The 16,917-nt window shown below is 34.6% G+C and overlaps 2 protein-coding genes across 7 annotated transcripts in view; one reads left to right on the forward strand and one right to left on the reverse strand.

Moving 5' to 3' along the window:
• Positions 1-5,567, forward strand: part of LOC127861265 (rac GTPase-activating protein 1-like) — a 55,638-nt gene extending 50,071 nt beyond the window's left edge. For all 6 annotated transcript variants that reach the window (XM_052399704.1, XM_052399743.1, XM_052399714.1 and 3 more), the window contains one exon: positions 1,256-5,567. In XM_052399704.1, coding sequence (XP_052255664.1) covers positions 1,256-1,325 — 70 coding nt within the window. In that variant the 3' untranslated portion in view covers positions 1,326-5,567. The remainder of the gene's footprint in view (positions 1-1,255) is intronic.
• Positions 5,568-6,172: 605 nt separating this feature from the next.
• On the reverse strand, positions 6,173-15,999 carry LOC127867696 (2-amino-3-carboxymuconate-6-semialdehyde decarboxylase-like). The gene is made up of 9 exons (XM_052409035.1): positions 15,811-15,999; positions 13,467-13,661; positions 12,669-12,828; positions 10,714-10,790; positions 10,242-10,335; positions 8,614-8,709; positions 7,728-7,900; positions 7,236-7,331; positions 6,173-6,512 (listed from the first exon to the last, which is right to left on the reverse strand). Exons 1-9 carry the CDS (start codon positions 15,865-15,867, stop codon positions 6,429-6,431), a joined length of 1,032 nt encoding a protein of 343 aa, XP_052264995.1. The 5' UTR covers positions 15,868-15,999; the 3' UTR covers positions 6,173-6,428.
• Between the last annotated feature and the right edge of the window lie 918 nt (positions 16,000-16,917).

Genomic DNA, 16,917 nt, shown 5'->3' on the forward strand with positions numbered 1-16,917 from the left:
ATGAATTGTTTTTAAATTGAAATTAAGTGTATTTTGTTATATTTCATGTATAAAAGCTAGTTGGTATATGCTTTTTTGTTTGCAATGTATCATAACAAATATAATTTTATATTCATATATATTCTTTTCTTCAAATTCTTGTAAGTAAAGGTGCATGATAATTTGGCTGTTGAATAACACGTTGCATTCTCATTATATGACTGGAACTAAAAAGATGTAAATATCAGGGTTTTAAATAACACATTTTTAACACATGTATGTGTAAAAAGTATTCTAAATCTTATCGACAATTTTCAACAAAAACAAGTATTAAATGGTTTATGCTAAATGTGCTCTGATTTAAGTCTTTATCCAGATGATTTATAGTTGGTAGATACACAAGTCCATTTTTGAAAGCAGAACTGTTGTATCTGCAATCTTAAAAGGAACAAGTTTTGAACATGCTTTCCAAGATATAGAAGTTTTATTATTTGACTCAAATCCTGATTTTGGAGACTTAATTCTTAGCCATGTTTTCAAACATGGAGTGCTGCTATAATTTAGTCAAATACTGAAAGTCGATAAAATTTTTAATTGGCCTTTCTCATAAAATTGGCAAAGCTTACTCATGTTATGTATGTTAACACCACACTGACCAGAAAAGCATGGTCATAGACTAGCATGTCATTAAAACATCATACTTTACCTGCTTTTGTAGATGGCAATTCACATTTAACTGACTTAAACTGAACCTTTTTTATAAAAATGTAACCATTTATCATGTATTGGTACTAGCAGTCCAGTTTATTTTGTGTCCTGAACTTGGTTATCAAGTGTGTGGTGCTGGCAATGTACTCGAAGCTTGAGGTGCAATCCTAGTCCTAACTTACACACCCTTGTAGCGGGTGTACCTCAGTCTAAACCTTGATCTTATTTCTGCTCCTCAGAGAAGGAAAACATAAGCTAATGCCTCCTTTGAAAGCATTAAAGCGGTCAATGAGTGAAACTTCCATTTAGAGGTAGAGTGGATATTAATGTCTTTTTGTGTGTAGTCCATAGTCTGAATATGAGCTGCTAAATTTCTTCTACATTGAAGTGTTGTATCAACAATTGATTGACATTATACATATGTAATTGAAATGTATAAGAATTGGTTGTCACTGGTACATCACTGAATTTAATGGGTCTGTTTCAGCCATTTACTACAGTGTTAGTTTTAACCCACTTAAAATGTAATCTAAGTCTACTGTTGCGATTGAAATGATGTTCATTACAGGTTTGGAGACCGAACAGCAAACATCACCAAGAAGCCCAGCCATTTCTTTGCCTCTCCTTCAATTGAATAAAAGCCAGACGTGGGGAATGCATGCCTGTTCTTTTAGTTAGCCTGATCTATGAACAGTATCTAGTATCATGTTAAACATTAACACCTGTTATATTGAATTTGTGGTCTATTGACCATTTTGTCTGGATTTTTTATGTTGTTTTAATGCCAATCATTGAACTTGCAAATTGTAAGGTGTTGCTTTGGGATAAGTAGCCTTAAGCAAGTTTTAAATTAACACAATTGTTTACATTCTATATTCAGTGTAGTTAATTTGGTTTGATAGAAAAAATAATGTTTGTTTAGATTCTTACAAATCCAAGCTAAATCAAAATTATTTCAATGGTATATTTATAAGATGCAATTTATTCGGTTGGAATATTAGGTATGCTATAATTTACAATTCTATTTCATGTATATCGGCTAGTTTGCTTGTAAATACTGTGGGTGGGCTGTGTTGTACATGTATAAGGGCAGCACTGCCATATTTAGACAATTTGTCAGGAGACTTTACCTCATTGTGGTGAAGCAGTGTACATAGCAAATTTATAATAATATAAAGAAGTTAATATCTGCTTACATTAGTGTGAATTATTTAGCTAGTGTATATATTTAGGTGTTACTTTTGTAAGTGAAGATAATGATTTTTATTTAAAACCATATGCATTAGAATGTTTATATTCTTGACTCAATTTATGGTAGATCCTTAACATCTATAGTGAATAAGATAACTTTTCAGTTTTACCTAATATACATGTTTCAATTGTTTTTTAATTGTGTGACTGTGCAAATAATATATTATCTGCCCTTGTTATAGTGATCTTTTTATTTACCATTAAAACGAAGTGTAAGAAACAATACATATACTCTTTTCACCCATATATTTTCTACGTGTTGGTTGAATCAATAAGAAAAATGTATTCACTTATTTGAACACATCAAGTCTAAATTAATAATTTGGTGTTTAAATAACAGGCTATATTGCTCTTGTAAGTCAATTAAATCTATTTTTTGTGAAGCTGTATAAGTACCATGTTTATTTGACTTTATTTTTCATTTGACTTGTTTGGTATGTTTTAAGGCAGTAAGAGTTCACATCTCTTTGTCCATATACAAACTTGTTATCATGTCTGTTCAAGAACTTCAGTGAAGATTTCGAGTTTAGTGAGCTCATTTTTAGCAGTGACTGTGAAGATGTCTCTTGTTTTAAAATATTTAAATATTGTCTGTAAAAATGGTACAATCGTTTTGCGTTGGTCAGTGTTTTAAAAGTTGTTGTTAAACTATATGAACATATTTTTTTAATGGTTGCCTTACAACTTTTAAATACTAGGACATTCATTGCTGGGGAGATTTCATCACTCTTGGGACAAGATGTTATTTAATAAGAATGTCCATATTTGATGTTTTCTTGGCTAATGATTATCATAAATGATTAATATAAAGAAGTAGGACACATATCAAATTCATTGTCTGAATTCATTTTGCATGCTCCTGAAAGTGTTTTTTTTACATAGAATCAGATTTTGTTGGATATAAAAAAGCAATTATTTGTTAAAATCAAAAAGTAAGAACAATCAATATGTTATTAAAAGTGTTATTTTATTGCAAATAGTAATGAAATTCATGTTTTATTTCGCAGCATTGAATATTGGGAGTGAAACATTTGATGTTACAAACAGGTTACATATAACAGTATTTAACAACTTTTTTCAATAATGTTGTGAAATTGACAGCTCCCCATGTTTTAAGATAGTGTATGTACATGTATGATATATACATTAAATATAGTCCTGTTGAATTAAAAGACCCTGCTCTATTTGTTTCTGGTCTTCATTAAATCGATTTACAAACTTCTTTGCACATTTTCATCTTGAACCCTCTTATTGTATGTTGAATGTTTATAAAGCTGTTGTAAATATATTTTCCACCATTTCGTAAATGAATATTTGTGGTAATTTTTTTTCTCAACACTTAAATAATAAGGTGTATTTATTGGTGTACAATATTACATTTTGCTAGATTTTCATGTGTATATTAGTTTCGGCAAATTATTTAAAAATTAAGTTCAATATATTTTTCATGTCCCCTATTACTATAGTGGGGGACATATTGTTTTTGCCCTGTCTGTTGGTTTGTGTGTTTGTTTGTGTCAAACTTTAACATTTGCCATAACTTTTGCAATATTGAAGATAGCAACTTGATATTTGGCATGCATGTGTATCTCATGGAGCTGCACATTTTGAGTGGTGAAAGGTCAAGGTCATCATTCAAGATCAAAGGTCAAATAGACAGCTTGAAAGCGGCGCAGAAGGGGACATAGTGTTTCTGACAAACACATATCTTGTTTACTTGGGTAATTCATTTGATATACAATTCATTGAAACCCTCAGCATTATTGTTGTCTGTTTGAATGTCCATGTATGTAAAATAATAAGTAATGTTACTGATTTGCAACGTTAATATTCTTGCATTAAACAAATGTATGTTGGTTTGTTGGCCGATTTTTTATGTACGCTCATAGTCGAAAGCGGCATAAGAAGAAGAAAATATGTACTCATCTGATTTTTTTAGTGTAACGTTAAAATATGTATAACGACATTACATATCATACAAATGCAATTTTCTGTTTATGTTTGCTTTTTATAATAGTTTATTTACATCTAAAAGTAAATGAACCAGTATTTATCGGTAATAATAACGTCATGACCTCTTAAAAAGGAACCCATTACACTGTAACACAATTTTAATTAATAAGTGGGCTTTTGCTTGTGGATGTTGTGATCTATTTTCAAACAATTTGAAGCGTATTGTTCGGTGTACACTTACAGGTTATTTCATAGCGCCGTTGTGACAGCTATCCCTGGTGGCACACTTGATTAGTAACGGCCCCAGGGCTCTACCACACTGTTCTGCAATCGTTTCATTTTACAAATCTTTTCATTTTTAGTTTTGAACAAAGATGAAGATTTATTTAATCCTTTTCTGTGTTTTTTTAGGGAAATATCAGTGATTTTTAAAACGAGAATTCACTGGTTTCGACAGGGGAAATTATCGATTATTTTCGGTTTTATCAGTGAATTGACGTTGTTTTTTTACATCATGTTGTTTTGTCAGCTGAATTCTCATGTATAACTCTTTTAGTGTAAATAAACGAAGAATGTTGAAAAAACATCAAAAAAAGAAATTGTTTAAACTGATCAATAAACACAACCACGAAGCACAGTCATTTTTTCCTTAAACGTAATGACCTGTTAATAACGACGCCATTTCAATGTAACACAGTGAAAATAAATAACAACATTATCATTGCTTCGTTTTTGTGAGAAAATATTCATTTCTGTGATCACTCGTGAATTAAAATCGATGATTTACCGAAAATTGACCCATTTCATTGTTTGATTAAAATTTATAATATATGGGATGTACAGTTTCGCTGTAATAATGACGCCTTTACATAAGAAAACGACGCTATTACACACTGAAATGAAGAAGATATTGATATTTTCACTGTTATTCTTCACTTTTTAAAACAGTGATTTTTCGCTTTCAAACCACTGATATTTCCCTACACTCAACTAAAAGGCATTGAATAAAATTAATGCATCATCACTCGTGAATTAAAATCGATATTTTGCCGAGCACAACGTATTCTCGATTTATTTATACCATGATTTTGAAATGCAATCGGCGGTTTAAATATAGATATAATAACTTGATTGCTGCTCTTTAACTGTCAGATTTCCGGAACAAATTATAGTGATTCAATCGTTAAAACGGTATGTGTTGATGGCGTTCATCTTACAAGAAAATAACAGTTTGGTTGCGTTTTCGCGAAATGACGTCACAATTACTTCCCAGTGGCTCTTCGCACATTATGGATTTTTTACATCCGCCGAGCGTGTTCGAGATCAACGGCATAATGCCATATTTTCGACATGATTTGTATTATTTATGTATGCATATCGGTATTCAATAATATGAATTATATTCTAACATGTATTGTACAGTGGTTGTAGGTTTCTTTTTATTAAGTGGTCGAAAAGTTTGCTGTATTAGTATATATGTAACTGTATCAATTCTCACCATGTAATCACTTGTTATCATTTGATAAGCTCATATGCTTGCAACATTTGTTTTCCATCTGATTGTCTGCTTTGTGTTTTATTTCATCAGTTTCTGCACTGATTTTCTAGCTTTTATCCATGATTTTACGTTGTCATCCTTCTTTACGTATTTTATACAATAAAACTTTTACAATTTACTATGGCGTATGTCTTTAGTATAAATGTTTTCTTCACATGCAATATATTGTGGACGAATTCGATACGTACGGATTTTCGGAATCAATATGCATGTTGCATAAAGGTAAATAGTGTTGAATTACTTGCTTCATTGATGTGAACCTTTCCGCCTGTTAAATGTACATATTTCAACACATGGATAAACGTTTGATTATGAAGCAGAAGGTAAATATGTGTAAAGGATTGACATGTTTAAGCTCGCCACGTACGACAAAGGACACGTTATTCATGAATGAGTGGATCACCGGGGGCGTGTGAACACGTTATGGCTTTATCCAAGGGCAAATTACTCGTGAATGTGTCTAGCACAAACGTTGGTACAGTGCATGCTGATGAAATATTTGAAGTTTTAATTTAATCGCTTCAGAATTGTGGGAGAAGTTCGCTCTCTTACAAACTCTAAAATAAATGCGGTTAAACATTCCGACCGCCACACCGACATAGAGATATCCTCTACATAAAAGGATATAGTTAAAAAAACGATTTGCCTTTTAAGAACATTATTCTGACCTGTACAGAATTTAGAGCTAAATTGTTGTATTGGGATTTTTTTATGAAAACACTATCATTCAAAACAATTTAATGTCATTAATTTAACATGTACACACTTTTAATACACAAAACTGTACATGCAATGATATGAAAGACGTGTTTAAAAAGCGAAATCGGCTTATGGAGTCGCACAGTTCTAAACATCTGGAGCTGCACAAGTTTTAGAACGTCACCGGCAATGGGTTTGGAGTCTAATTAATATCACAATAAAAAGTCAACATATCACACACATAAATGCATGCACGTAATTTTATTATTCACAGGTATTGTTAAGAATCAAGTGTTGTTGTTTTTTCAAAAGACGCAGGGTCCAAACCTAGAAACTCGCACGCATTTTTGAAGAGCAACTTGTCCTGAAAATGAGAAAGATAGACGAAACTAAACATATCGCATGCTGTATATTTAAACGACATAAGACTAAATGTTAAGCAAATATTTTGATAAAAGTTATTTCAAAAAGTGGATTACTAACATGTTTTTTTTTGCCGTCCACGACGTCATTTCACCAATTACATGGAAAAATGTTATGCATACACTTTTTATTATATGATGTATACTTTTGTATGTCGCGAAATAAACACTAATTTGTTCGGTTATTAGAATGAAAAAACAGTTCATTATAAATCTCATTTGTTGCATTTTCTATTATTGTTACTTAAATGAATACAATGCAATATGTTTTTTGTATAATTCATCTTCTTCTGAATGTTCAGTAGTTGTAGTTGTGTGTTAGTTCTTGTTCTAGTCTATGATTGTGTGAGACGAGTAAATTCATGTATTATTAACTGCAGACAACGATTGATTGATATTACTTATGTATGTAGTATGTATAATGTTCATTAATCTCGCTTACTCATACTCATAACTTAAGTAACCCACCAGAATTTTTTTAGAGTAGTATTAATGTTGTTATTATTGGCCTTCTTGAAATAATGTAAATAGAACCTTAAAATCTTGAAATCTACAATAGATCATTCTCAATGTTATTTCATGCTACATTCATATGTAACTCTCTGGTTGAACATGTAATTCAAGGGCTTTGTATTCATGCATGCACAGGTCTTTGGAGTCACTACCTTGATATCCTGGCTGAATGCCGACTCTTCTATCTGCTTGCCCGGATGATGCTCTCCCAGCGGGAACGGGTAGTCCGAGCCGCAGATGACGCGCTCCTATTAACGCTATGCATAACAGTTCATTTTGTCGAAAAAAATCACAATATTTTTATGTCTTCGTCTTAAATATCCATGTAATTGCACGAATGAAAATCATAAAGCCTCTCTGCATAACAAACCAATATCAAAAGAATGAAAACGACAAAGCCCCTTTCAACTACAAATTGATATAAAAAATATGTTCACAATTTCGTCGTGATTAAAGGTATACTAGTATATCCCATTACCAATCCATTCGATCAAAAAGCTTAGTGAATTTAAGAGAGCGAGAGTTCCGATGATATACATGTAATTTCTGTCTGATCTATTTCACAACATTTAGGTCCACTTACATGTACATTAATACACCAATCACTATGAACAAAGAGCCACAACCCGTGCAGCGCTACACACCTGACCGATGACGTCCACGAGGTACTCGAGCGCACGTGCATCGTGCACGAGGCCGTCCGTGTAGAACTTGCCGAGAAACTTCCGGGGATTCGTCTTACAGGCTGTTGCGCAGAGATCCGGTCGCACGTTGTACCCGTGCTCGATGCGACCAACCGTGTACGGGAACGCACCACCTGGGACGAAGAAACACTGTTTTCTTGCAGTAATTATTCTAAAACTGGTAATGGATTAGCACTGCGTTCAGTAAATCATACTCTTAAGTACATAATATTAACACTGTTAATGTTTTTGAACTTATTTTTACACTACGGTTTAATGCTGATTGAGATATTTTCATATACCCGGTACAGTAGCTAGACGTAAATTAACCTCAGTAAAAAATTAATTGTTATTCGCGTTAGAGGAATATATTAACACTAATTTTGGAGATTAAAAAAATACAACGCAGCAAATGAAGCATATGAAGCTAAATGCAATCCTTTGAACAAACATTAACACAGTCTGTACTCAGCAAACGGACACAAACATGCGCGTTAATCAGCGACGGAGACGGCACATGTACAATACTCACACATTGAGTACATCAGCGACGGAGACGGCACATGTACAATACTCACACATTGAGTACATCAGCGATGGAGACGGCACATGTACAATACTCACACATTGAGTACATCAGCGACGGAGACGGCACATGTACAATACTCACACATTGAGTACATCAGCGACGGAGACGGCACATGTACAATACTCACACATTGAGTACATCAGCGACGGAGACGGCACATGTACAATACTCACACATTGAGTACATCAGCGACGGAGACGGCACATGTACAATACTCACACATTGAGTACACTGAGCAAGACTATCTCGTGCTCCTACCTCCGTGTGCAAAGCAGACCCTGAGACCCGGAAACTGCTCCAGCACACCTCCCATCGTCATACAGCAGATAGCAGCGGTAGTCTCCGACGGCATGCCTGGGACGAGAGATGACATTTTAGCAAGAAAATAAATTGATCTTATGCAGTATGCGGCCAGCGTAGCTCAAGACCTGCCTGCGCAGTGTGGTCAGTGGGTCAGGAGCTACGCTGTCCGCTGTTAAGTCAAACAAGGTTTTGTGGTCTCATTAGGATATGGCATTAGACCCATTTTTGCATGGCGCGGCTTATTTGACATTAAATGTGCAATTTAGTTACAATTGTGTATTCTCGCACGATGTTTGGAAAAAAGGAGGAGAATGCGTTATACATAGACAATGAAGTTTATTAAAATTTGATTTTTGTTTTTAATATTTGTGTTTTAGGTTTGGTTACCTGTATTGTACTTTTAGCACGATATATATATATATATATATATATATATATATATATATATATATATATATATATATATATATATATATATATATATATATATATATATATATATATATATATACAACAGGAGGGGACTGTTGTATTTATTCATATATGAGACCTGTACTTTTATTAGGTTATTAGAGCTGCTGAAGTTTCAGTAGTAAATTTGAGTAGATCGACGTCCCTAATGTTTAAGAGACTCTAGGGCATGTTACCTGAGAAGTACATTTTGCCCAATGCGTTGAATAATAATTTCATCACTAACCAACATTTTGATGCTTTGATTCAAATATAGTTTTAATATATTTGCTTATACATGTACAATTATTTTAATGTGTTGAAAAAACACCAGAGATATTTCGATTAATGTAAACCTTCGTGAACTTTAAAATTCTTGAAGGGGGATACCCAAAGTGTGGATACCCAAAGTGTAACAGTCAGCAACTATCCATTTAGACTTTGTGTAATTGCACATCAAAGTTGACATATGCATGGTGCCTTTTTGATAAATTAAGGTTTCATGCACTACGTGTTTCATTGCTTGTAGCTAAGTTCGAAACAATGCAAACTCAAGTTAACCTAAACATTTTCATATGTAATCAAAATTAATTTTTAAAGGGGCCTTTTCACAGATTTTGGCATTTTTAAACTTATTCATTAAATGCTTTATATTGATAAATGTAAACATTGGATCGTAAAAGCTCCAGTAAAAAATCAAGAATAAAATTTAAAAAAGGAAAAGAACATTGCCCGGAGCAGGTTTCGAACCAGAGACCCCTGGAGTCCTGCCAGAGTCCTGAAGTAAAAACGCTTTAACCTACTGAGCTATTCCGCCGTGTACACATTCTCGACGTATTTTATACCTTATATAAGCAAACTTCGTAGTTTCACAAAATTTAACGACAAAAACAGAACTCTCCAAATTATTCAATCGTTTCGCGTTGCAACGCTTTATAATTTTTAGGTTTTAAAATCGTCAAAAGATGCGTATACTGGCTATATTAGAGCATTGTAAATGTTCAGTATTACTGTTTCCTCACAAATATCATAACTAAAACGAAAATTCGCGAATCTGAAACAACTTTTTTCAATTTTGTCAATTTACCAAAGCGTGAAAAGATCCCTTTAAAGCTCTAAGAGTTGTTTCTTACCCACCAGCCATGGCATCCAGTACTTGGACATGCGTCCTCCCTCCTCCATATCCCAGGGATGAACAAAGACTGCAACGCCGTGCTCCTCCGCCGCCTGAAATAGTCCCATGCAATGACGGGTATTATTGCGCGGTTATTGACAACTACAAATGTATGTGGAGCATGTCAAATTAAGCCGAGCTCCAACGCTACCTGAAATAGCCCCTTGTATTTGCATGTATCACTATGCGATTAAAACGAAGTCTGACTAGCATACATAGTTAAAGCGTATGTATATTAAACTACGTTCACTGCAATATTGAGCAGTACGATTTAAAACTCGAACAATCAAAACTGGTATTTGTACATTAAAATGATAAGCTAAACTGTACACGGTAAAAAAAAATATCCTTTTATCGTATATTTTTCGCACAAAAACGGCATTGAACATTGATACGCATAAAATAAAGGTGAAATGTACACAAGATCTCACCGCAAACACGGATCTAAGTTCGGGGGCGTCCAAGTTCCAGTCGTTAACATGAGAACCAATCTGGACACCAGGGAAACCTGTAAAAGAAACTTGAGCTTTGTCAAAAAGTGACTTAACCCTTTGCATGCTGGGAAAATTGTCGTCTGCTAAAATGTCGTCTGCTGAATTTTTAAAATTAACATTTTGTTCGATTTTTTTTTCAAAAAATACTATAAGAATAGCAAACAGTTTGGATCCTGATGAGATGCCACGTTCTGTGGCGTCTCATCTGGATCCAAACTGTTTGCAAAGGCCTTCAGAATTCGGTTCCAGCACTGAAAGACTTAATATCTCCCGCCACCGCTTTGTCGCATGCACAGCATTCATTCCATTGCACATCAGGTATGGAAACGCACGTTTCAGAATTGGTTGCCCGTGTGTCCATCTTTAGTATTTTGGTTGCCTAGCTAAAGAGTAACAAGCCCAGTGCCATGTGTATCTTATACTTTCTTTAAATAAAATGAGCCTTGTTCTGAGAAAACTAGGCTTAATTGCATGTTCGTTAAGTGTTATCCCAGATTAGCCTGTGCAGTCTGCTCAGGCTAATCAGGGACGACACTTTCCGCTTTTATGGTACTAGTATTTTTCTTTTAAAGGAAGTCCCTTTTTACCAAAAATCTAGTTTAAACGGAAAGTGTCGTCCCTGATTAGCCTGTGCAGACTGCACAGGCTTATCTGGAACGACACTGTAAGCACATGCATTTGCTCAGTTTTCTCAGAACGCGACTTAAATAATACATAACTAAACAACGACATGGCTGACATGACAAACTTTCTGTGTTGTATGTCAATACGCGTCTAAGTTAAAGCATTTCATCGGCTTAGATAAATATATTCTATTAGACTTACTATTAATTCACAGTCGCCAATGTTTATTAAATGTTAAGTTGCACTGAATTGTTTACCGCTTGAAAAAGGAAGTTGCCCGGCCGGACTACTAACTAGTACTTTGCTTCTTTGCAAACATAAATTTACGCTCAAACTTGGTTTCATTAAATTATATGAGCTGATGTACAAAAATGCCCCTTAGCTCGACAATTACTGTTTAAATTAATAAAAAAAATGTCAAAATAAAGCTGACATTAAGAGAGGGATTTTTAAGGGCATATTACTCAGGGAAGGTTTGGATAACTGGGCATAAAAATGTATCTTGTATTTCAAGTTGATCGCATGGGATAAGTTTTAAATAAAACGCTTGAGAAGTGAAGAAGTTCGCTCCATAACTTTAAACATTTTTATGCGGAAATACCAACAAACCAATCGAGCAACCAACCAAACCGACCGACAGAGTTACTCCAATATACCTCCTGTCAAACTTAGTTTGCGAGTAAAATCAAATTAACATGTAGAAGAATATTCGCATTTAGGCTTGTCCAATCACAGTATTCGAACAAAGTCGTGAAATTGTATTTTCGATGATCTTTACGACGGACGATGAAGTTAGGATTTTATTTATTATTGGCATGTGGAATGATACCGCTTACTCCCTTTCTTGGTGCACATAATATGCAAAGTGAACGGCGCATAATTACACACGTCTTTTGTTTAATTAATCAATCCACATGTAACCTGTAGCAATGGTGGTCCAAGCGTCGTGACACAACGGAATAAATTGCATTTTCACTAAGAAGAAATATGTGCTTGAAATGTTCATTTGAAGTAAAGCCAAGTAATTAAGAAAGTATCTGTTTGTTAAGTTGTAATAATTTTGTTCGCCTGGAAATTTCGCCATTTTCTAAAGTTGAGTCGTACCGTGGCCATCAGTTAACCTACTCACACTCTTCCTGAGTATGCTGGTTAAAACATTGTAAGAGCACATACTTATGCCAGAAGAAGACAATTACCAGGAGCGCGGGTTGGGTAAGACGTAGAAATCATTGTACAACGATTCCCGAAACAAGTCATTAAATGCATACCAAGCTCCTGTTTACATCGGATCAGCTCCTTGACAGCGAGTTCAGGCGCTTGAAGAGGAATGGTTCCCAGTCCGACGAATCTGTCCGGATGCCGCGCCACAGAGCGGGCCAGATCGTTGTTCAATAGTTCACATAGGTCGAGCGTGTCCGAGGGCTTGGCCTAGAACAATTTAATATGGGTGTAAAAATAAAGGATTCTTTTAATAAAATACACATAATACACACTGTTATGACGGAATAAATCTGTTTTTTCCCAAACTACCCAATCTTAGAACATGAATGTTAGATTAACCTCTGAGTTTCTGAAATATAACATTCTTAAAACCATGCTCGTATAATATGATTGACTTTCTAGTGAAAGGATTTCGTGCTAAATGAAGAAACCATTTTAAGTTGAACACCGGTCTACGATTATACAGTTACCACATATAATAAATTGGAGTTCTGATAGGAAGGAATTAAACCACACGGGCGTTAGTCTAATTGGTTTTTAATAATGTATCAGAAAAAAAATGTATGCTTAGTTACTTAACAAACAATTTTATTTCGAGAACTATTCTTACAAGCATTTATCTAAACAAAGATTTGTGCTAAAAGTAGATTTAACTATGAGTCGGTACTACGTTTTAAGTTGTAAACTTGGGATGTCATTTTTATTTTTATAAATTTTAAAATATCCTCTTTGTATAAACAATAATTGTCAAAATGAGAATCAAAAATGCTTGACGAAAACGAGACCATCTACCTTATACACAATTTTCACAGAAGCTCTCGCGCTCGCACAGTTAAGTGACCTACCCAGTAGCTGAACATGACAGGCACCGTGGAAAGCGCCTGCACGCGCACCCCGGTAGCGTCCATCTCGCGGAGGCGTTCCTGCAGGGACCAGCAGTTGGGTTCAACCTTGCGGAAGAACTTGCCTCCCTTCATCATGTTCGCGCAGCGCCCCTCGCAGCTGTGATCCAGCTGTACCCAGTCGCCGTAACCATAGCGCTGCAGTTGACGTGGAAGAGGTGTAGAATATTAATGAATGATGGAACATAGAGACTATCGTCATCATCATCATCATCATCATCATCATCATCATCATCATCATCATCATCATCATTGTCGCCGTCGTTGTCATCATCATTATCATCATCATCATCATCATCATCATCATCATCATCATCATCATCATCATCGTCGTCGTCATCGTCGTCGTCATCATCATCATTAACAACAACAACAACAGCATTGTCATCCTCATCCTTATCTTTCTCATCATCCGTATCATCCTATCAACAACAACAGCATTGCCATCATTAGAATCGTCGTCGTCGTCATCATCTACATCATCATCAGCATCATCATCATCATCATTATCATCATCATCATCATCATCATCATCATCATCGTCATCATCATCGTTACCATTATCATTTTCATCATAAGCAGAAACATATATATGATAATTTAAATCATCGTCATCATTTTTATCATCATCAACATCAAATTAGTATATTGATTAAAATATCACGACTGGTATATGACGTTACTTGAAAAAAGTTGTTAAGTTTTCATATTTTCAGTATATTCGGTAATACATTTTACTGGGCAAGTCTACCAGGTAACTACCAGTTAACTATAAATAAGGCAAGTAAATTGATCATAGTTGTCACGTGGTAAACCCAGGAATGCAAATTGTGCATGCGTAGTGAATTGTATATATTTTATATATAAATGATCAATCTACTTGCGTTATTTATAGTGTGTATATCGTTATGTCACCTATTTTCGCGATGTACTTTCGATTTCACATCGCAACAGTTTATTACCGAATATACTGAAAATATTAACTTTTTTTAAGTTATGTTATATACCAGTCGTGATATTTTAATCAATATAAGCTAATAATTGTAAAAAAAATACGGTATTTTAGAATTGTTCTTTTTGGTCATTCGTGGTTGACAGTCCCTTTAAAGGGGCCTTTTCACAGATTTTGGCATATTTTGAAGTTTGTCACTAAATGCTTTATATTGATAAATGTAAACATTGGATCTTAAAAGCTCCAGTAAAAATCAAGAATAAAATTTAAAAAAGGAAAAAAAAGTAGCCGGTATACGGGCTCGAACCAGTGACCCTCGGAGTCCTGGCATTAGTCTGAAGTAAAAGCGCATTAGCCCTCTCGGCTATTCCGCCTAGTATACACATTCCAAGTATTTTATACCTAATATAAGCAATCTTCGTAGTTTCGTAAATTTAAACAACAGAACTCTCCAAATTATTCAATCGTTTCGCGTTGCAACGCTTTATAATTTTTAGGTTTTCAAATCGTCAAAAGATACATATAATGGCTATATTGGACTATGGTAAATGTTCAGTAAGACTGTTTTCTCACAAATATCATAACTAAAACGAAAATTTGCGTCTGAAACAACTTATTCAATTTTGTCAATATTTTGTCAATTTACCAAACCGTGAAAAAAGATCCCTTTAAACAGACAAAACCTTAAACTTGGAATGTCTCTCAGGATTATGGTAGTAACATCGGTAATATTACAGATGTAGATGTGATCATAAACAATTGCTCAACGTATCAATGGTACCTACGTACTATAAATCATATAGATAGCTATCTAAATAGCGGAACCGATACCTACTAATTACAGAAGGGCAATGCAGTCTTCACAAAGGCGTGGTTAAATGTATATTGTAAAGATTGTTCTAGCTTTTGCATTGAGTAGATTATAAACAATACTGCTAACTAGGGCCTAGTGTCGGTTTTACAAATGTCGGGAGTACATAATGCTGATTTATCCAAATAACAAAAAAGACACGTTCGTGACATATGTAAAGATTTGTCATATTTGTGCTTATCTGCAATAGACAACGTGTAAACGGAATATTGCACGATTACACGAAAGAGTGATATACAGATTATGTCTGTAAAATTTAAACTAAGTTTAACAGTGTCGTTTATATGATTCAGAATAACGCGCTTCACAGTTAGTCCGTTTTTAATTCGAAATCGCATGCGTCCTCAGGCTTTAAGCTAGTGTGACTGGTACATATTATCTGAAACAATAACTAAAGCAAATTATAAATGTGCATAAATATTATAACTCCATGCAATTAAGGTCATAGTTATTACAAGTCTTACCTCACGTAAATCAGGCCAGGTTTCCGGTAGTATATGTGTATGAATGTCTATCTTCATTTTGCCAACAGGCGTTATTTAAATCCAGATTAAACGCATTAATTCCCAACTTGATCTAGTACCGGGCCAATTGTTCATGTCCGAATACTAGTCGCTTTTGTGCACATGTGAAATACTACTCAGTGAGGCGAAGGTCAACCAATCAGAATGCAGTATTGTTGAAGGCGTGTATTTAAAGGGGCAACACTCACACGTTCAGAAAACTTTCCAATTCAGTTCAAGCAATACATAAAGAAGGTTTAATTTTGGGTCAGATTATAAATATGCTTTTGCACTATGGAACCAAGCATTCAGACTATGATTCAGTAACATTTAAGCATACTTTTTGAAAAGTTGGATTGTTTGTTTTGAAGATGTTAAACGTTTTAACACGCCGAACATAATTTGTAGTAGTCATGTATCAATAACTTTTTAACCAGCATACTCAGGAAGAATGTGAGTTGGTTAACTGATCGCCATTGTACGGCTGAACTTAAGAAAAAGGCGAATTCCAGGCAAACGGAATTAACAAACAGATGATTTCTTCATAAGTTGGCTTTACTTCAAGAAGAAGAAGAAGAAGAAGAAGAAGAAGAAGAAGTAGTAGTAGTAGTAGTAGTAGTAGTAGTAGTAGTAGTAGTAGTAGTAGTAGTAGTAGTAGCAGCAGCAGCAGCAGCAGCAGCAGCAGCAGTAGTAGTTGTTGTTGTTGTTGTAGTTGTAGTAGTAGTAATATTAGCAGAATAGGTTGTAGTAGTAGTAGCAGCAGCAGCAGCAGTAGTAGTAGTAGTGCACGTTTTGTATGTCTTTATCACGACTTAGTACCTCCTTCACGCAATTTAATTCAGAATTGTCTTTCTCTTAACTGATTTTGAAAAAGGACCATTACTTGGAGCTGTAAGCTTTACTTTAAAAGAAAGAATTGTTTGATGAGGCTCAAGAGAGCATTATCGATAATTTGGAACCTCCAAATCAAGCAATAACACGACGGTCACATTATCAGCCTCTTGAAGGACTTCTATCAAGGAACCCATACACGTTCCTCATCTCATCTCCAATCTGTCGCAGAAACTT

This window comes from Dreissena polymorpha, chromosome 1, assembly GCF_020536995.1.
Source record: "Dreissena polymorpha isolate Duluth1 chromosome 1, UMN_Dpol_1.0, whole genome shotgun sequence".
Classification (NCBI taxonomy): Eukaryota; Metazoa; Mollusca; class Bivalvia; order Myida; family Dreissenidae; genus Dreissena; species Dreissena polymorpha.